The sequence below is a fragment of the Poecilia formosa genome, unplaced genomic scaffold, assembly GCF_000485575.1.
Source record: "Poecilia formosa unplaced genomic scaffold, Poecilia_formosa-5.1.2 Scaffold21, whole genome shotgun sequence".
NCBI classification, from domain to species: Eukaryota; Metazoa; Chordata; class Actinopteri; order Cyprinodontiformes; family Poeciliidae; genus Poecilia; species Poecilia formosa.
The window spans coordinates 1979300-2001173 of record NW_006799960.1 but is presented as its reverse complement, the minus strand read 5'-3'; the positions used below and the strand labels follow the sequence as shown (position 1 = coordinate 2001173).

Here is a 21874-nt window from a genome sequence, read left to right as displayed (position 1 = left end):
TTTGCAAGAAACTGATCTCAAATGAGTGAAAAAACTGTGACCTATGCAATATTCTGCAATATACTTAAGTTCTAGTTTACGACACAAAGAAAGACAAGCGGTGCATCTCAAAGTGAACCGTTGCTTCTCAATGATCCGAATTGCCGTTTCAAAGTTTTGCTTATTTCACACCACATTAGAGCAAAACGTGTGAATCGTGACGGCAATTTTGGATTATTGAGAGACACTCACTCAGTAGGGGGGAGTGTTATTCAAAAGAGGATGTAGCAGCTAAAGGTTTCACCTGAGTATAACCATCATGATGTGACAGCAGCACCTCAAAAACAAGAGAAATCTTCCAGAAGCTTTGATTCTCCAAGAACCCTGACATGCTTCTTTCATCAGGTGCATGCATACAGCCTGTGAATAACCAATTAAATAACCAACCCTTTTGTTTATGCTTGTTAATATTTCAGATTTGCAATAAATTCACCCCAATCGTAATCCTTTGACTAACAATGACCTTTAGTTTACAAGCTCATGACGTGAAGAACAAACCTGCATGGAACTTCTGCCTTCCTACGAACAGATGGAGGATGGATGCCGTGAAAAGGACAGAATGGACATAAAGGAAAGGACGAGAGGAAGAGGAAACCGATGAGTGAGGGGAAAGAGATGGCAGAGATGGCTGGGGCATGAGCTTTGCACTTTGCAGACAAAGACGGTAAAATGGTAAGAACTCAGGTTAGTAAAGGACAGTTAGAGGAAAACCACGCCTCCATGGATTTGGCTTTGAGTCAGTCAGTCCTGATTTAACTTGTGTCTGATGATCAGTGTGTGTGTGTGACTGTGTTTTCGGGCCTCCTGTTTGGACGCACTGGGGTGCTGAAAGAGGTGCCTACCTGTCCCTCGACAGATAGGGGGAGCTGTAGGGCCGGAGCCCAGACAGCAGCGTGTTGTAGGAGTTCTGCAGAACCTTCTTGGTGTTGCGTTGTCGCTGGAGGTGACTGAACAGTAGCGTCAGTTCTCTGACCCCCACGTGCACAAATGAACAAAAAAAGCAAACAAAACATGACAAATGAACAAAATAACAAAAACACCAAACAATGGAGAGCCACAAAAAGACCAAAGGATGCGTGATAGAAATTATATAAATTCAGGATCCAAACCATAAAAACTAAAGCAGGCCTACAAGAAATGTTTGTCTTTTTTGTGGATGGACGACTTTGATTTGCGTTTAGTTGTTTTTAATTTGCGGTTGAATGACTTTGACATGAGGATGACGGGGTTTTTTTTTTTTTTACTGTTCATGTTTTCCATTGCAGTTGGATGACTTTTGTTCCCTGCATAATGACATGTTTATTTATTTTTAGTCTGCAGTTTGACCACTTGTTTAAGACTGAACGACTATTACTTTCACTTCCAGTTAAATGTCTTCATTTGCAGTTGAACATTTTTATTTTGAGAATTTCATGTGGGTTTGGTGACTTTCGCAAGCGGGTTAGATGTGTTTTCTATATAGCAGGACTCTTTTGTTGGATGTTTTTAGTCTGGGTTGGATGCCTTGTTTGTGTCTCCAAATTCAAAACCTCATAATTTGAAAATAACTCAAAGGCATCAAATTTTACTTTATGAAAATATGATGCTTCTTTCTTTGGATATTCAAAAGCCAACAGAGTTGATGACTCCTTGCAGAAGAGAATTAGTTTGATTAAATCCTTTAAAGTTGCATGTAATGCTGTCAGATAAACTATCATGCATACAGAATGTCACCTGTTGATTGTCTCCATTTATCTCAGTTTGCCATCTTGGGCAGGAAGTGGTAGCACCAGTCAGAGGCGCCCGTATTGTTCTAGATTTCCACTTAGATCAGGGGTGCCCAAAGTGGGTCCTCGAGGGCCGACATCCTGCATGTTTTAGTTCTCTCCCTAGTGGTACTAACAACCTCCTCAGCATGTCAATGTCCTTCCTAGGCCCTCTAACGAGCCATCATTTGATCCAGGTGTGTTAAACCAGGGAGAGAACTAAAACATGCAAGATGCCGGCCCTCGAGGACCCACTTTGGACACCCCTGACTTAGAGCTACGTTGGTATAAACAAAACTTTGCTTTACGAAAGACATACAAAATGTGATAGCCACAAATCCTACAGCAACGCCCGGTTTGCAGTTTCCGTTTGGATCGTGTCAACGTGTTTCGTCCTTTGTTCCGGTCTGGTGTTCAGGAAACAAAGGTTTAGTTTATTCCTTGTATTATTTGAACCGCTGACCGTGTAACTAAGATGACAAATTTAACGACTGTGAATATATTTTTTACTCCCCCTGCTGTCGATAGATTCTATGACGCAAGATACACAGCCTCAATATATTGACAGAAACAGCCTGTCTAAAGTTAACCTAACATTACTCTCCACACACAACATAATGACTAAATCCATCAACAAAGCCTTGAACAGCAAAAGGTGTTATTAGAACCAATATGCCAAGCACTGATGTCAGACGCTGCACAACTACTGGAGTTTGAGACTATAAGACCAAATATAGTGTATGTTGCGCGAATATAACCTTTCTATAATTAGCCATTAGTCTACCAGGAGGACATTTCTGCTTGAAACCAGCAACCAATATGTTTTACATAGTTTATTGTCATTGAGTATTTAGCTGTTTTTCTTTAAACTTAAGTAGTTATACGTAGATGTTGCTTCAGTTTCTGACCGAAAAAGGCAAGAATATGTTTATTTCTTGAAGATATTCGGACGTATCCTTAAGAAGGAGATTTTTCAAAAGCTACAAAAAGTGTAAATCAAGTGGCAACAACACTCCAACACATCTAACAGAAAGTAAATTCAAAAGTAATCAACAATTTATTACTGATAAAGTTAGAAGTATTGTTTGAAAAACGTCCTGAGGTTATTTTAACAGACATAGGCTCCAAAAATGAATCAAAGTAAAGTTTGCATGTTCATATTTATTTATTTATTCCTGTTACTAAGCAGACTTTCCGACTGTTATGGAGTGCAACTGGAAATCCTGCTTCCAATAAATTTCATAAAATGACTTGATGTATATGTATATGTATATTACTAAACGACCATATATATCAGCAAATCCATTAGATAATTATAATGCATTGAAATAATTTGAATTATAACTGTTTTTGAACTGATATCCTCTTAGCAGCTATTTTTTTGACTCATAAAAGTAAAAGTATGTGTGAAATAACTGTGATGTTTTAAATTGTGTTTTATTTCATTGGATACATGTAAAGATAATCCTGATACATTTTGGCAAACTGAGCTAAAAACACGTTGTCAAAATTGATGAATGTACATTTTTGGTCACATTTGTTAAACCTCAAAGATTTTATTTTTTGTTTTTTATTTAAGTCCAGTTTGAATTATTACCATCATGTAATTGGCTTGGATGTAAAAAGTTGGATTACAAGTTGCTCTAAATATAAATATTTTTTTTTCCATGAAAATAAAAAGAAAATCAAAAATTTGAGATGGGGAAATTTTTTTAAATGGCAAAAATCAAAATTAAAGAGCACAAATGCAAAATTAACTAAAGTAGATAAATAAATAAAAAACATAAAATGCATAAAAATGTTATTATGTGTAACTACATAATGGTTGTGAAATTTCTGTGTTTAAAACTGAAGAGCGTTCGAGTGACAAAATGCTGTTTTATCCCACTGAATTAGTTGTATCATCCGAATAATAATCAGCTCCAACGCTTTTGATTACTTTTATTCACCTTTCGAGAGATGCTGTCAGTATTTTAAGCGAGAAGCGGTTTGTGGTTCTTGTCGATTCGGCTCACTGCAGACCAGGTGGCCTGATGGCGACACCTACCTGAACGAAGGCAACATGCTGTCGTAGAAATACCATGTTGCTGTTAGATACGAGTGTTTGGCATCTGTAGAATAGAGACGCCATGCAGCCTAGAGGGAGACACAGGTCAGAGTAAACGCCGGCCCAGGCGATGTGTGAACAGAACATAACATCAGCTTACACTGAGTCAACCACCTGTATGAGATTTGCAGCAGGCATCCTCCTCTTCTCAAAGTGCTTCTGCCGGTGCTGCTCTTGAACCTTCAAGGCAAAGCCTGAACCCAAGATTCCCTAAAGATTAAAAAAAAAAAAAGCTGCTAATTTTGTTTTTTGTCAAAAATAAAAATGTCATGTTTGTAATTACTGTGAACTTACAGCTGGCAGGGCGAAAAAGGAGACACCCAGGAGGGCAAAGCCAGCCGCCAGAAGTCGTCCCTGCCATGTACGAGGCGTCTTGTCTCCGTACCCAATGGTGGTCAAAGTTATCTGAATGTATGAAGAAATTCAGGTCTCAGAGACGAGCGGTGATCCTCACAACAACATGTAAAGTGTATGCAGCAGACAACCCAGCACATAGAGCAATTCCCCTTTAGCTTTTTCCAGCTTTTTTTTATTATTATTATTATTGCGAATGGAGATCTAATCAGCTCCCTTTGCTATGATACCTCAAAATAAAATCTAGTGATGCCTTAACCCCTTATGACCTGAGTTTCAAATCTCCACCTGGATATTTTTGCTTATTTTAATTGTACGCAGTTCTTTAAATGTCCTGTGACTAAATATATTTGCCCATATATCCATAACAACTAGAACTTTTGATATCTAGCAAGTTATTTTCGCAATTCACCCCTCAGATTAATTTCACTCCCTGCTACGGCGAGGGTAATATTGCCGTATTAACCCGATACTGGCTGGAAAGTGCATCGTCTCCCCTTTCAGAAATCGCTGGAATTTTTCAGACAGCGCAACGTGTGGCAGAAGTACGGTACTGCAAATTTGTCTGGATACGTTTAGGACTGATGGGGTTAAAATACACCTAATTATGACATCTAAATAGTCTGCCTGTGTGTTATTTCATCTAAGTATAACCCCAGCTGTCATGTGAAAGCCTCAGAGGTTCGTTGGAGAACGTCAGGGAACAATCAGCGAAGGCAGCAGGTCAGGAAAAAATGATATGGAGTTCATCGCAGGGATTCGCCGCAAAGCTAAATTCCAACTTTGTCCACATCAGAATCACATCATGACAAATGGTGGTGGCAGCATAATGCTGTGGGATGCTGACAAAGCATCCCACAGCTTTACCAGCTGTGGGAAGAAAAACTGACACCGAGTTAAATGTTCGCCTGCCAATGAGACAATCCGATTTAGTTTCTGTGACGCCAAGCCTTTGAAACGGCTGTTTACAGGTCAGTATAAATCAGCTTGGATTATTGTTGCAAAAATTACTGAACAAACACTTTGAGACTATAGACTTGAAAGATGCTGGAAACAGAAACCAAGCAACTGAAGCTTCGTCAGAGTACTGACCCAGCGGAGCAGAAAAGAATTTTAAGTCAGAGCTTTTAGATTTTTATTTGTAGAAAAGTTGTAGCTACTTCATGTAGGTCCGTCACGTAAAATCTCAGTAAATACGCACAAAGGTTTGTGGGTGGAACACGATAAAATGTGACAAAGCTCAAGTTGCTGTTGCTACTTTTGCAAGACATTGTACTTCAAAAAGAAGGAAATGTGGTTTTAATGACTAAGAGGAAGAATCAATCCTACATCCTAAAGTAAGCTACATTGTATAATAATAGTAATACTAATACCATTTTTGCAGGAGCCTTTGGAACTAATTACCATCTGAACAGGCACATGAATATTATAACATGGTTTGAATGACAGATATTTGATAAGTATTGAGTCTGTAAGTAATATGTTTCATTAAATTGAGATAATGGGTCGTATTAAACAAGGGCTCACTTCTTGCTACTCCTTTTCAAACAGAAGCATAGTAGTAAACAAATTATGTCTGAACGTGTTTTATTTGTCCTACTGATTTCTTGTTTTCTTGTTTTTTAAAAACCTGTTTGAAAAAATAAATAAATGAAATCAAAATCTGATTTTAAGACCATAACTGGGATTTTAATATTCAGGATTAAATTGGCAAAAAAATTAACCAGAGCCGTACTAATTGTTTTGATTCAGTAGGTTTAAGTGTGTTGTTTCACAGCTCTTTTTCATTTTATTGTATTTACTGTTGGTCTTAACTTTTCATTTTAATCAACTGTTAAAGGTCCTTCTGGACAAATAAACAATACAAAAAATGAAATAAAACAGTCAGCCATAACCCTGTTACGCATTTATGTGGTTTTAAGCCACATTGTTTAATCACCTATAAAGTTTTTTTTTCTTCAGTTTTTATAGATGAGAAGAGACATTTAAATGCTCTTGAAAGCTTTGCCACCGTAAAAATGTACGGTTACCACTCGCTACGAGGAGCCTGTGCAGCCGGGGGGATTTGTGCAGTACTCACAGTCCCCCACCAGAGGGAGTCTGCATAGGTGCCAAAATCTGAGTTGATGTCTTTCTCAGCCAGGTAGACGAGGAAGGAGGCGAAGATGAGCACCAGGAAACCGATGTACCAGGCTGTAATCAGCTCCTGTCAGGCAGAGAATGGACATCGATCACATTAGTCAGCAGCTTTTTTAGCATCCAGATCCCTGCTGTCGTTACCATATCACTACTGTCATTATTGGCTAAGCTTTGCCTCATAACTGCATTTGGCTTGCACTTTGACTTGGTTACGTTGGGAGAGCTTTTACATCAATTCACCATCATCACTGTAGCTCACTACATAATGCTGACAGCAGGATGTGCATCACTCCTGTCAGCAAAAGAAGCCCCTCACAAAGCGAGCAGCTCAGACGCATGTGTCAAGGCGGGAAGCGTTAATTAATTAGCCTTAGCATGTTTCCTTTCACATCGCCTGTTAATAACCCGTTCGTCCAAACAGTAGCCGTCACGTACAACGCTCATCGTGCCACCCAAGTAGAGGCAAGCTGGGACCAAACTTCATATTCCTCAAATATAAATTTGAGCAGTCAGGTTTGTTTGGCAGAACAAGTGTAGCCGTTTGTCATTTCCACCTTGCTGTGAGCATAAACCACGGAGCCAAGTAGTTTCCAGGTGCCTCCCCGTCGGTCCATGCGAACCATGCGCAGGATCTGCAGGAAGCGCATGCTGCGCAGGGCTGACGTGGCGAAGATGTTGCCCTGCGTCCCCGCGGCGATCACCGCCAGCGATGCGATAAACACGATGAAATCTACAGCAAAGGCGTGCGAACAAAACAGCAACAGAAAGAGATAGGAAAAGGTCGTTACGGGATAGATGTTTACAAATCTTGTCCACAGGAGAACACAGAACTGCTGGGTTTGATTTGACTGTTCACACACAGACTCTGACCTATGACACAGAAGGGCTTCCTGGCAAATCTCAGGCGTCCCTGCCATCCCCGGTATCTGCAGCAGCAGCCAGCTGCCCAGATCCTGATGAAGTACTCCAAGCCAAACACCACGATCATTACAAACTCCTGCAAATCACACACAAAACACATCCGTCGCATTTTGATCCATTCATCACAAACTTTCTCCATGCACAGAGCGTTACAAGTTGACCGATTCACACAGCTTTTTCTATATTTGCATCCTCAACGCTTTTTGTTCTGACGTCGCAGACCAGTCAGAGTATTTATGGCAACTGTAGGTTCAGCATTTTACCCAAGAACAGTTGAGCAAGAAGCAGAGCTGAGGACGGGATTGCCAACCTTTCAACTGGAGAGCTTCGTTTATATCACAGCATTTAAAAAAAAAACTATAAAATAATAAATATAAATCCCAGAAAACAATCATCACAATAGAAGAGTGGGGAAGACGAGGCCATAGAAAACCACATGGTTATTCCACCAAATATTGATTTCTGAACTCTTCCTGAGTTAAAACATTAGTGTTGCTGTTTCTAAATGAATATGAGCTTGTTTTATTTACATTACTTGAACTTATGTTAAACTCACTGCATCTTTTTCTCATTGTCTGCAAATAAACACAAAAGTTTTGCTTGAATTTCAGAGACATGTCAGTAATTCAGAGAAGAGCACTGTTGTGTCATTATCATTGTCACTTCAAACATCGAACTGCAAGATTTCAAGATTATTTATAAAACAGGAAAACAAACTAAGCCACAGCTTTGTTTGTTTTCATTTAATGGTGCAGATTTCTGGACTCCACAGGACCAAAATGTCAATAAACGACGGCGATAGTGTAAGTAAAGTCCGCTGACGGACAGCGTAAACTAAACGAGTGTGAAAGTCGGGAGCGTTGACACATAAATGATGAGAAAGGCAGGAGAAGGTGGATGAGTCAGGTTTGGAAGGAAAAGTGAGCATCCATTAGTTTTCACTAAAGCAGCTAAAGCACAGAAGAAGAGAGGTGATTAAGGGACGGCTTTTAGGACTGGAGCATCATGTCTGTGATTTCCTGCAAAGTCAACATCACCTGAATCCACTCAGCTGCTTATACAACTACCTCCGTGATGAAGTGAAACAACACAAATACAAATGTATATATATCTATAAAGGAGACTGAAAATGCCTGCTAAATGTCACTTATATGTGTCAGAGAGATGAAGAGGAGGTCTTACCAGGATGAAGAGGCCTTGGTTGGCCATCTTTTGGTACTCAGGAATGGTCGAAAACACGGACAACACCAAGCAGCTGAACACCAGCAGGAAACTGAAACACACATATTTTGCTAATTAAGTTACCAATTTTTTTTTAAGCAACACTTTGATTTATAATCAAGCACAAGCTACACGTTTGAACACGTATGACGGAGCTCTCAGGTCAAATGAGCTGAATAAAACTTACTGAAATGCGTAGGCTTCACTTTCTGTGTCAGTAAAACAATTTCGCACTGTCAAACCTATTAAATGTCCTGTAATTTTTATCCAAAATAATAAAAAAGAGACAGAGAGAGAGCGTGCTAACAGATATTAGCAAAACTTTATGAGATATGAACGCATACGAGAGAAATTTTGAAGGTTTTCAGCGGCAGATTACCAATTATTTCATTGGAGTGCACCGGTTGTAAAAAGATAAATTTTGTTCCCTCTAAATGATATTAGGCTTTAGGTGGAAACTTGGACATTATTTTGCATTTCCAGGAAGTTTGACAAAAGCATTTGCTGTGTCTATGGTTATGATTGAATCCTATATTGAATGAATGGACTCTCATAGTTGTCCAATAATGTATTATGTTCATGTATATAGGAAAACGTGTCACAAAAAACACACAGGACATAACACTAATGAGTTAAATAAATTATTGCTCCATAACTTCACACAAACACAAAATGTAGTTATAGAGAACGATAAAGAATCAAAACATTGTGACAACATTTATTGAAAGTGCAGCAAAGTTTCTTGGTGATTAATACATTTTCCGTCCTTATTAAAGGTCACATTTTGCCACTATCTGGTGGTCAGAGACTGAACAGATGTGGCTAATAATATTCATCATCGTGACAGAAAAGTAGACTGCATGAATTCCTGCTGATGAACTCAGAAAACCGAATTAGAGCAACAAGCCAAAAGGCTTTTGACAATATTTCAGTTCATGTACCGTTTAGTTAAGACATATTGTTGTTGCATCTCAAAATATACCTTTAAAAAGTGTGACTGGTGTGAAATAGTCGGTTTTTTTAAGGAGGCGACAACTTCAGTTTGAGCAAAAATTACAATCCCACTCCAGCTTCAGCGCCGCACCGAAATAAAACCACATAAATAGTGAATAACTGTGCCTTGTGTTTAAGCTGCTCTCACACTGGTATAAACAACTCATTTTTTTCCAGAGTTATTTCAGATGTAGGAAGCTTGGCAATTATTTCATTCAGCAAAACATGACTGTTGAGGAACAATATTTAGGAACAAGTTATGTTAGGTTTGTGAAAAGAAAAAAAAAAATCCGGTAAAGAAAAAAATGAAGATTCAAGGATTCCTCAAACACACATGAACAAATCAAACATTCTAGTATTTGACGAGAAAATAACATTATGAGATAGAATAAAGCTAAAAATGACATAAACTCCCATATAAGGCTAATCAGTTCTCATAAGGAAAGTGAAAAAATCTTAAAGAGAAATATGCTGAGAGAAAAATCAATGCATCTGTCATATCTGTAAAGAGAAAGAATAAACCAAGATTTGATGATGCACACTTTTAATTTTTTTTTTTTTCATTTAATTTAAACAGGAAGGTTATTGATTTTCATTTATTTTTAATAAATGGGTCATTTCTGATAAATCCAGGTTTGCTTTTTCTACTCTCACCCTTTAGGGAAGTTATTTATCAGAAATCTAATAATAACAAAACAACTCCTAATAAATTTAAAAAAATGTGAAAGAATAAATTCTTACACTTTTTTAAATGGATCGATCTCAACTATGTCTACGTAGGGAAACAAAACCATCCTGATGAATCTAACAGTGAAAAACTTGGAGGCTTCAAGTGAAAATCTGTGAGTCTGTGTTTTCCACGTCTTCCTCAGAGCCGCCACTTTGTCAACACAAACGGGGAGGAGGAGGACTCAGTAAGCAGCTTCTCGGGCTCTTGTGCCGTCTGCCTGCATAACCACAGTTTGCAGCTGGTGAGACGCCACAAATAGAAGGACAAAGTGGACCTTAGCCAGGAAGACACCGGACACCGAGTGTGAAAACACAGACACCCCAAATTACCACTGTATGCTTTCTCGGTGTGGCACAGAGCACAAAGTTTATGCTTCATAAACGGAATAGTTAGGAAAAAAACAAAAAAAAAAGAAACAAAACAACAACTTTGATGACGCTGTACAAACAATGCATTTTGGTCATTCATCAGCTGAGTAACATGCTGACTAAACCGTCTGACTTTTTTCCCCTCAATTAACTCAAAGCGCAGCGTATGCACCAGTGGTGGAGAACGTACTCAAAAAATGTACTTAAGTACAGTAAGGAAGTACTTGTACTTCGTTAGTTTCCACCACTGGTATGCACGTCCACGACGAGGAGATTAGGTAGAGCAGCATCTCAAATGGTTTCGTCTTTTATTGGCCCCTTCTTCATGACAGGAAACAAAGTGCAGCACAGTGTTGGTTTTATAAAATACAGACGAAGGATTCCCAGTGTTAAAAACATGAAGAGATAACCTGATTTCTCTTTTTAGCAAAAGTTTCAAAATGCGGTGACGGATTTCCTAAAAGGAATCTGTGTACCCAACGTTTTTCATATTTGAAGTTTCCAGGAAACATATACATGTGAAAGATTTTAATTTTTACAGCCTACAAGGCTCTTCCACAGTCAATAAGATGCATGAAGACGGGAGACATTTATAGAAAAGGCAGAGTCACCTTCAGCGACACACCAGCAGAGCCTCTGAGCACCTAGAAAGATGGCTTCTTTTTTCCCAGGATGCTTTGCATGTGGTGCCTAGAGTGTGGCTAATCGCTTTTTTTAATCATTGATTAAGGCACGAAGATTTAAAGAATCTGATGTGGAGATATCTCCGCCATTTTTGGACAAGTACGTCCTGCTATCGTAGCAATGAAAATAAAACATACTAATAATTACGACATCAAAATGCAGGCCAATAAAAAGGAATAGAGGACTTTGCAAACAATAATACAAACTAATCATCTTAATATATCCAGTTTACGGTGCGTGGGGTAACAAAACACTTAAATCTTATTTCAAACGGGACAGTGCATTCAGATCTTCATTCAGGGAAAGACGATGAGGCAAATTTGGTTTATCTCTCTAAAAATGTACACAGCTGACATCTGAATACAAGTAAATCATTTTGTAGATTTTAGTGAGAAGTGTCTCGACCTTAATTTGAAGGATACAAGTCGGTGATTTACCAGTGAAGTCGGTCTGCCCCTCCTTTTCTTCAAGCTACGTTTGCATTCAGCCTGAATACATCAGGAACTGGGTGATTTGATGTCAATATAATTACTTTAACTGAATTGTGAGCATCGTAACCTTAAGTTTAAGGATGCATCCACTAAATCACCCAATTCACTAAAGCTGAAAGCAGACTTGGTACATTAATTCACAAAGTCACACGGCAGAGGACTTGTGTGTCAACATGTAATCATGATGTAGAGCCGATTTTCTGTCAGCTGTTTAAGTGAAAAGTTAATGTTAAGTTTGAAAAGCGAGAACTTTGTGGTAACTTTATCATTAGTATTTGCCTTGTGAGTCAGAGGCTGAGAGGGAGCAGGAATGGGTCATCTTTTAAACCTAACCCCATCACAAGCCTGCTTCATGTAAGCAAAGGTAGTGCATAGAAATAAATAAATAAACACTAAGAAAAAGAGATAGATGAGACACCAAATCCATGAGTGATGCATATGAAGAGGGAGTCATATTTCTGCTGAGAGAACATTTCCTATCCACCAGCCAGGATGGCTGTCCACCATCAATCCCTCTCTTTCAAGGAAACGTCAATTAGGACCAAAGGATCAGTTCCACCAGAACAGCAGAGAGGGAAGTCTGCACGGCTTTGACTTTATCTGGACCCAACAACATCTCACTATATATATATGTATATTTTTTTTTAATTATTCATTTAAAAGTATGTCAGAACAAATACAGCAAGCTTTGACGAGAAGATGAACCTCGCTGCAAGGTTTTGTCCTTCACCGTTTTCAATTTTTTAAAACAGTGGCCGTCGTTTTGATATCTAAAGAATCCAGTGAGTCGCACTTGAACGCAGCACAGCAGGACACCTGTTTGAGACGGTGGCACTAGGGCGGTACCAGGTGAACGCTACAGGCAGTTTAGCCTGTTCTTCTCAGAATGATGTAGAATGATGTCGTTTCAAACGAGCGACTAAATTCACGGTATTGATGTTGAAAAACTGTGCAGTTAGCCTTTGGTGCGGTCGTCCCCGTCCTCCTCCTCGTCACCATGGCTGAATAATTAACTGCAATGTTCCCAAAAATGCAGATTTTTTTTTTTACTGCTCTAGTTTTGGCTCTAGTTTTGGTTCCACCTTTTAAAGTTGCACATATGCATGCTTCAGTTTCGCACGTAAACGTCCCACATGTGTACAGATTTAAAAGAACGGTTTATTAGTTCAATAAACACGCGTGCCAAACCAAAAACACTTTGCCAAAAATGTTCAGGAGGAATACGTGAACCATTTTATCCTGAGCTCCTAAATGCTTGTTGTTACAAAATTCTACTCTCCTCCAGACTCAAATTCAAAATAAAAAATTTTTTTTGCACTTTTTTATATCACTCTGAGCATTTGAAGAGAAAGTTTTAAACTTGAACCCTCCATAAAAGACACTCTGGTATAATTATCCACTGGTCTTATAAAATATAGTTTGTGAATTTCCTCAAAATAATTGTCTGACATGTATTGAAACGGGTCATTTTGGATTTTCTAATAATGGGTGATGGGTAAAAAAAAATAAAATCAGGATTGATTTGACAAGTCAAAGACAAAAGCATGTGAAATTATGAATAACTGCATTTATTCAGTATAGTTAAACTTTTGACTTTTAGAAAGTGGAAGAAGGAAAACAACCTCCATTTTCCTTTTTCTATAAATTCTTCACTTTTAAAACTGCCTAGGAACCCAAGAAGACCTCATTTACTACAACCAATATGGAAAGAATAGAAAAGGAAAGATTTAATAAACAAAATATTAATAAAATGAACATTTTTGCCATGCAGTGGGCTCCAAAAGGATTGCCAAAATGCCATGGAGGAAATAACTAATAACACCGAGCCACTCAGGTGGTTCTCTGAAAGGCTGTCTATATTAGTAATTGCCCCAGAACTACCAAAAGAGAATAATGCATGTTCTGCTTTATAGAGACAATCTCTGATTTTCTGCAAAAATCTAGCCAGGAGTAATTTGTCTCACGGACACCGCAGAGAATCCAAAAAGAAAAATGCAAACCCAGGGAAACAGGTAAGAGAGGGAAGGACTGAAAAGAAAAAAGCACGACATAACTCTGCACTGAAACGCAAACTGAATGCCGTTACACTCCACAAGCCGCTGCACATGTGTTTAAAGTGTGCGCACTTTGAATTCAGGGACGTAAAACTCCCGAGGGGCGACGGACGGCTGCAGAGGCAGACAACAAATACAGCCTACATGGCAACCGGGCTGCTTTTAATGGACACAGGGCAAGGTGCTCTTACTGCTGTTCTCCTGTAACCATATACAAGCAAAAACTGAGCTCTCATGTTACTTAGCATGGCCTCCCAGGATACTGACAAGCCAAAGCTCTAATAAACACATATGACAATGTGTGCAGCTGTGTGTGTGTGTGTGTTTGTGTATGTTAGCACTCGCTGCTGTGTGCCAGCAAGTGGAGCAAAGAGAAGCAGACGTGGTGGATTGTGAGAAAATGCAGCCTTGATTCAATCACCTCGGCAAAACGGCTATCAGTTACGTACAAAACAGAAGCTGGAGGGAGAGGAGAGGACACTGATGAAGGCTGAGCAGGAGGACAAACCGGAGGCGAAAGGAGCAACATCTCAAAATGAAAGAAGAAGTGTGGAAAAGGTCCTGACCCGCAATCTGGGCCAGTGGAAACACAAGAAACCATAAAGTTCAGTCCCAGAGGACACATCTGCCACAAGGGCATCCTCTAGAAACCATGTGGCACGTCAAAAAGCATCATTTCCTTTCTACTTTACGCTACATGTCAAGTTACAACCTGTGATTTAATGTGATACACAAAGTAGTCAATAACTGTTAAAGGGAAGGAAAAGGTTAAAATGCTTTCTAGTACTTTTCATTGCAAATGAAAATCCAAAAATAAACCTCTGATTTTCATTTTCTATTTTAAAGCCACAAATCACTGTCGTTTTCACTTTACAAAAATGTTGTTTTGTGTTGGTCCAACTCATCCAATCCCAACAAAACGCGTTGATGTTTGAATACATTTGCGAGTCGCAGTGCAGACACAGATGTACATACGCACTTAGACACATCAAGCAGAACATAATATTTATTTATAGGGGGCTCTATGTCGGATATATCAGTAACAATGTCAAAGCCAGCACTTCGGGTATACAGTTACACGCAGCTCTCCAAATTTTATAACAGCTGGGTTGAGGAACGAGCAATAAGTACGAGAACAACAGCATTTTCTACCCAAAGGATGGGGGGGGAGTGGAAAAGCAGTGAGTGAGAAAGAGGAGGGCAACTGTCGTCAGCAGGGGACGAGAAGGGAGAGGGGGGGAAAAAAGCAGAGAAAGGTGGAAACAGTAGAAAGATATTAATAGCATTTCAGTCTCTTTAAATAGTGACTGCAGACGAAATGTGCTCAGGTAGGCTGCAGAGTACAAGCGCAAGCACAGCTTAGAACGGGCCATGCTGCAGCCCCCCCCTGCCCCCCCACTCCTCTTTCTGGGACAGCAAACTTTTTTAAGGCAACAACTAAAAAAATACACACGCACACGCAAACAAATAAGAGATGAAATGTGCAATTTCTGAACGGAAAAAAGAAAAAAAAAAGGCTGACTGAGCAATTCATGGGCTATAGTGATGATACATGCTCCACTGTGTGTGTGTGTGTGTGTGTGTGTGTGTGTGTGTGTGTGTGTGTTTTTGTGTGTGTGTGTTTTTGTGTAGTTACCTGACATGAAAGTGTTGAACAGAAGAAGAGAAACCTGTTTGTTTTGCTTTGAAGGCCGTGACCTTCAGAATGTAACGCGATCAGATCAATTATTCACGTCTTTGGAGGTCACGGGAGAACCAGCAAGCCGAGCTGTTTGTGTCCACTCCTGGACACTTGCGTCCACTCCTGGACACTTCAGCACAAATTAGTTGTTTTACATGCGACGGCCTTGGCAAACTGCTCAGCTGAGGGATCAAACGCAGCCACTGCTTGCTGGCGCCGACACCTCACCGACCAGAGATGACGCTTTTGTAACGCACTGCCAAATAGAGCGACACATTTTCCTGCTGGAGATCCTCACCTCTGGTTCTAGAGCCCTTAAACTAACAACACTATACATGCAAAAGTATCCAAACCCCTTGAACCTTTTTGTTTTGTCACTTAGCAACCACAGTCCTCAGTGTGTTTTACCTGGATCAGCACAAAGGAATACAATCTTTGTGAAGCGAAAATAAAGTTACACAGGGTTTTAAAAGATTTTCATGACTAAAAATAAATCTAGAGATACACGATGTTGGATTTTTGGTCAATATCCGATATGCCAATTCACTAAAACTCATTTGTCCGGTAACCGATACCGATATTTTTTTGCTATACCTACTTACTGACACTATATTGCTTTCTCTACTGTGGAGTTAAAATACAGCATTATCCTTGTCAATTTAGCAAAGACAAATGCTAAAAAGGAGGCTGAAACTTTCATATTTAACGTCAAATGTATTGATGACATTTGCTCTGAGACAATGATGACACTCAAACAGTTCAAATGTAATGTTGTGCTGCAGGCATCATTGTCGCTGGTTTGTCATGTAAAAACTATGCCTATTATATCGGTGAGTTATTTTGTCTGAGGTCTGATATTAAATTTTACAGCCAATATCAGTTCGATACCAATACCATGCCGATAATATCATGCATCCCTAAACAAAATCTGACAATTAGGTATACGTGTGTATAAATTAGCCCCTTTTCTTCTTTTTACCACTAAATAAAACCCAGTCCAGCCAGTTGCTTTCAGTAGATACCAAATTAGTCACAGTCTCCTTCTGTGCTGCTTAAGCTCAGTATGAACCCAGCTGTTCAGTGAAAGCCTCGGAGGCTTAAGAGAACATCCGTCAACTACGTTTAACAAACAAAGAGTTGGATTTAAAAACAACACCCCGAGCTTCTAACATGGGTTTCCCCCAGAAAAGTTGCCAGGCCCGGTGGTTGTGCACTAGGGGAAGTCACTCATGTCTTGTTTTTGAGTTAAAAAAATGTTTAAAGTTGCCAGAAAATTTGAAAATATCACTTGATAATCATGTGTTACTAAAAGATTGGAAGATTAATACCTGAACACCAATTATAAAGTCTTAAAAAATGCAAACATTTTAAAAAGCAATGCTTAGCCTGGAGCGGGCACAAATAAAGCCTGGTGGCCCGCCAGGCTTGCAATACACTGGGGGAAACCCTGCCGCAATTCGTTGAATTATTAAAAGAAACAACTTTTTCTACAACAAAGGTAATTCAGAAAACGTGGCATGGTGTGGGGAGTCTTTTCTTTCGCATGAACTGCGGAGATGGTCAGATGTTATGGGAAGACGAATCGAGCTGAATAAAAAGGAATCATGGACAAAAATTAAAATCTCGATGGAAGGAGAACATGACCAGTGGCGCCCCCCGATGGCCACTCCGTAAAAACTGCTTGGAAAAATTTACATTTTGTGGAGGCACCACTGTAAGTGACTGGCAGGATGTTGGTCTATCACAAAGGAAATGAGCAGAGTTTTTTTACGCTGTGATGTTACAAAATGTCAAACAGTTCAAAGGGTGTGAGTGTTTATGCGAGGCGCTGTTGTGAGATAGATAATAGTAAAAGATATTATTTTAAATAGAGCTGCACAGTTAAATGTTAAATGCTTTTTCCCGGTTTTATGCGCCATCCCAAAAAAGCAACATTTTAGTGTCTGTTCCCTGAAGCATGAGGTTTAATGAAGCAGAAATAATCCCAAAAATCCAAGTGACATTTTCAGTGTTTTACCATTTCTCTAAAAATTGTTTCCAAACCACAATCCCAAACACTATCGCCGAAGAACAGAGTGAGCTCTGACGCTCACTTGTTTAATTAACCCCTCTCGTTAAACATTACACTTAACCAAATTCTTAAGTCTCAAAACCACATTTTCACAAATGTTTTGTTTTTTTTTCCCCTTAAGATCTATTTGGGACAACACATTGTTCAGCACACTCTTTCCCATATACAAGCAGGGACATTAACCTGTACTCGCATGGTATTGCAGCAATCAATCCAAATAGTTTTACTGCTAAGCTCCAGCTGTCTGTTCAGTTATGGTTACAACTTCATTGTCAGGGTCTTTGGAAAGCTGCTTGTGATATAAAGGGAGGACACACCTGGCTTCTCACAAACCGTGTAATGCATTCCCAGAGACCATTGTTTCTTCAAGTGGAAATTGTGACCTTGGCTGTGGTTCTCATGTGTCAAAACATGGCAGACTAGTATCATTTCTTACTGGAATGCAAAAAATATCCTCACAAGTGTATCCAGAATGCTGACGTATTAGGCAAACAGGAAAAATAGTCTGATGCTGAGAACTACGGGCACAAATCAGAGTGAAATACGTCAGCTTTTTAATGTAGTGCTAAAAAAAAGAAAAAAAAACTTAAGACTTAAGATGCAGAAAATGTTTGTAATTCTAATTTAGACTTGCATTCCTGTGGAAAGGAATTTGTCTTCTACAAAACCACTTGCATTTCTGAATCAGTTTTATGCATGTTTGTGATCATCTGATACACAACCCAAAGCAGGAATCTACATAAATAACTCAGCTTATAGGTGTGCATCTTGAGTATAAAGAGGAAATGTTTACACAGTCTTTACAGTTCTAGTTAATGGGACAAACAAATCAGATTGGACAGGCAGAATAGAGATTCTTGAGTTAGAAACAGCAGAAACTAACTTTCTTGGTCATGTCTTTGTGTAATTTATAATCTGCGAATAAAGATTACATAAGGTGGGGTGCAAGGGCCTGTCTTTACTTTCAACAGATTTGATTAATCTCTGGGGAAATTAAGCAAATAAAAAAAATGCTCTTTTTCTCTAACAGGATGGAATTAAAACTATCTTATGCATGATGTACGCTGCTCAGGTGTGATTCTTCAATATCCTTCAGTACAACCGGGACCTCTTCATCCACTGAAGTAACAACAAATGTAGCCGAGCAGAACAAGCCCTCCATTTCAAATGCTTGCAAAGACTAATTAATGCATGCAGAATATTTCTGAATCACATTTTTGCCACTCGTTCGGTGAGAATATTAATTTCGACAGAGATGCACACTCAAAATTTTACGTCAGCCAAAATATCAACAATATCCAATATGACAAAAATGGGTAACACTTTATTTGAAGGGGGTTGAATAAGACTGTTATGACACTGTCATAAACATGACATAACACATGTCATGAACATGAATAAGCCTTCATGAATATTTATGACTGTTGTCATAAAGCGTCATTCGGTAAATTATAACACTTTTAATACAAAGTTGACATTATTCAAAATGTCTTTGTTATGACAACTTGACATTAACCAGTAAATCATTACTGTTTAAACTTTACCTTTAATAACATAAAGTTACCTAATTTTTAAAGTGAAATCAGTAATACTTTTATAACAAATTTATATCAGTAATGATTAATTCACCCCCTTCAAATAAAGTGTTACCAAAAAATGTTTCATGAATCCTAATTATGCAGCATCCCACGTAGATGTAGTGTTTTGTGTTGAGCGTAAATTCAAAAACAGCCCATTTTGATGCATGCGAAAGCAAGCCGCTGTTATTTTCCTTTTCTCTTTTGCACTTAAAGCTGGTGGTGTCTGGTTGCTCTGAGGTGTAATTATGCAAAAACAGGGTGCACGGCTGGCTGGAGGCTGAAGAAAAATGTGCCGAATGACCACATATTTAAGTAGTAAATGGAGTGAAATTAAAACGTAACCGCAGAGGGAGCATAAATTTGTGACGTGAGAACGGTTTCATTGGAGGCTGCTGGCGCAAGTTTCAGACTTTGTGTGTTATCTAGCAGGATTGTTGATTCACGGTAATTTCTTCGTAATTGGCGACGGTTTGACTAGCAAGATTCAGACGTGTGCGTATTTTACAACTTCAGGATGATTCAGTGTGAAATTGTTCTCATAAAGTTTGATAATTTATGTGGCTGCAGAAAAAAAAGTGGCCTTATCCACATTATTTACATCAGTTGCCCACAAAGCTGGAATAATGACCGTAATGAAAACCCCAATGAGCTGATAATGAGGTGCGCTTTTTGGGTTCATCAACAGGAAAAAAGGAAAAAAAAAAAAAAAGGTCTCTTACTGCAGCCCAGTTTGCGGCGTACGGCGTATGTTATATTCTCAGGTTTGGGGCTGCAGTCAGAGAAAAACACAACACAGACTGGGAGATTCAGCTGCGCTGACATTTAGCTGTGCTACAGTTACCTGTAGCCTACCAATTAGCCTACAAACATTTTTATTTGCAGCACCGACAGCTTCTTTACACAACTTGTAAAGGAGCTTGTAAGATGTTCTCTAATTGCAGCTCCGACTTCTTACAGCTCATGTTGCATTGAGTGAGCTTTAGCTGCAAGTCTGGATGCAGATGGATTTATAACAGGGATATAAAAAGAAAATAAAAAGACTACACCACAAGAGCGTCTGCGTCGCACATTTTGTTTAGCTCAAGGTTTTAATGAAGTATGCGAGTGTCGGAAAGAAGGTTTTATTCACTTTATTTACATCAGTTAATTACTGAGCTGGAAAACTTCAAATATTTCTTTTGTTTTCATGTGTTAAATGTTTCGGGTCATCAAACAAATTTTACTACCAGGGAAAAGATACCTGGAGTAAACACAAAATGTGAAAAAGCAATTGCCACGTAAACCTTATAACAGGTTTTGCTGACGTTTGAGGCTACCGGGAGGTGATTTACGATTAAAAGTTCACACTGTGTGTAGAGCTCTCAAACATATTTATTTTGGATTTTGAACAGTTTGCTTCACATTGCATAACACGTGTTTTAGATCTTAAGATCCTGAACTGATGAATAGACATTCATCTTCAGGATTTTCTCAGAGAGCAAAACATTTGATTCCACGAATAAGTAAAAGTCAAAGCACCACCTCCATGTTTTACTGTCATTATGATGTCCTGTTTCTGAAACCCTGGTAGTTTCATGACGAATAATACGGAAGACAAAGCTTCACAATAACAGCCAGAAAATTTTCTCAAAAGCCGTCAGTCTCTTCTTATTATCGAGGGGGAACAAGCGTTTGCCATATCTTACGTGATTTACACCAAAGAACCTCAGATTTCACTCAAATGATGTCGAAGATCAGGAAACAGTCATGTAGCGTCTCACAGGTTTACTGAAATGACCACCACCCCATGACCCCAAAATACATGTGCACCCCACACACCCCCAGCCCACTCTACTGAGCCTGTGACTGGATTTAAAGCCAATCATCATTACTCTGTGACACGTCTGATCTGGTTTCATTGGCAGCAGGGACCTCAGGTGATGTATTACGCAGAGTCGGGGGCAGCTCTTCTGGATTGAGAAGCGAAACACAAGAAAGTGGTGGCGGTGACATCTGAACTCGCTAATGGGATTGGCCCACAACTTTGAGGTTCCAGAGGCGTGAGAAAGTGAGCAGAAGCCACCACCGAACTTGGTAGTCAGCAGTTGTGGAGGAGAAACTGACAGGGTTCTCAAAGAGCACAAAAAATTGTTTACACGTTGCCGTGTGTGCAAGAAATCGAGTGGATTTTGTAAAACATCATGTCGTCCACATCTACGGAGTATGTGTGATGTCTTTGACCGACTCCGCTTTGCGTAGCAGCTGTACGACAGTGCAAACTCTGCAGAGGGACTTGTTTAAGCTGTGTGTACACGCGAGTAATTGACAGCGACCAAAACTTTCTTCTGTGATCTTGACTATCTGTCTCATCAGGACATAGTAACGGTTTTAACAAATACATTTTTATAAAAGTGACATACTCCGTCTTTAAATCTTCTTCAGTGCACACTGAGCAGCTGCATAAGTGAGGTAGTTGCTGTTGGTTAATTGTTGTAGCATTTCAGTTTTTTATGCATCTTTGCGTTGCATGTAGAGTCTCAGAGTTGTGATCTTCATCCCACAGATTTTTTTAAATTTATTTTAGAGATGTTCAAAGATTTTCAGTTGCCTGGCTTATTAAATTCTGCATGCCACAAAGTCAATCAAAGGCAGGCAATGCTGAGAGATTATTTTCTTCGTCACTACGTCGCTGACAGAAGTGTGATGGAAAAACATGT

At 39.2% G+C, this 21874-nt stretch overlaps 1 protein-coding gene across 5 annotated transcripts in view; it reads right to left on the bottom strand.

Moving 5' to 3' along the window:
• The window catches only part of kcnq4 (potassium voltage-gated channel subfamily Q member 4), a 57924-nt gene that overhangs the window by 15285 nt on the left and 20765 nt on the right, over positions 1 to 21874 (bottom strand). For 2 of the 5 annotated variants that reach the window (XM_007547672.2, XM_016669279.1), the window contains exons 2-9: positions 8488 to 8578; positions 7255 to 7381; positions 6939 to 7114; positions 6326 to 6451; positions 4186 to 4296; positions 4006 to 4101; positions 3832 to 3920; positions 882 to 1007 (exon numbers count right to left, since the gene is read on the bottom strand). In XM_007547672.2, coding sequence (XP_007547734.1) covers positions 882 to 1007; positions 3832 to 3920; positions 4006 to 4101; positions 4186 to 4296; positions 6326 to 6451; positions 6939 to 7114; positions 7255 to 7381; positions 8488 to 8578 — 942 coding nt within the window. Of the gene's footprint in view, positions 1 to 537; positions 559 to 881; positions 1008 to 3831; positions 3921 to 4005; positions 4102 to 4185; positions 4297 to 6325; positions 6452 to 6938; positions 7115 to 7254; positions 7382 to 8487; positions 8579 to 21874 lie in introns of all 5 variants that reach the window. The other 3 variants (XM_016669281.1, XM_016669282.1, XM_016669280.1) reach the window with 2 other exon arrangements.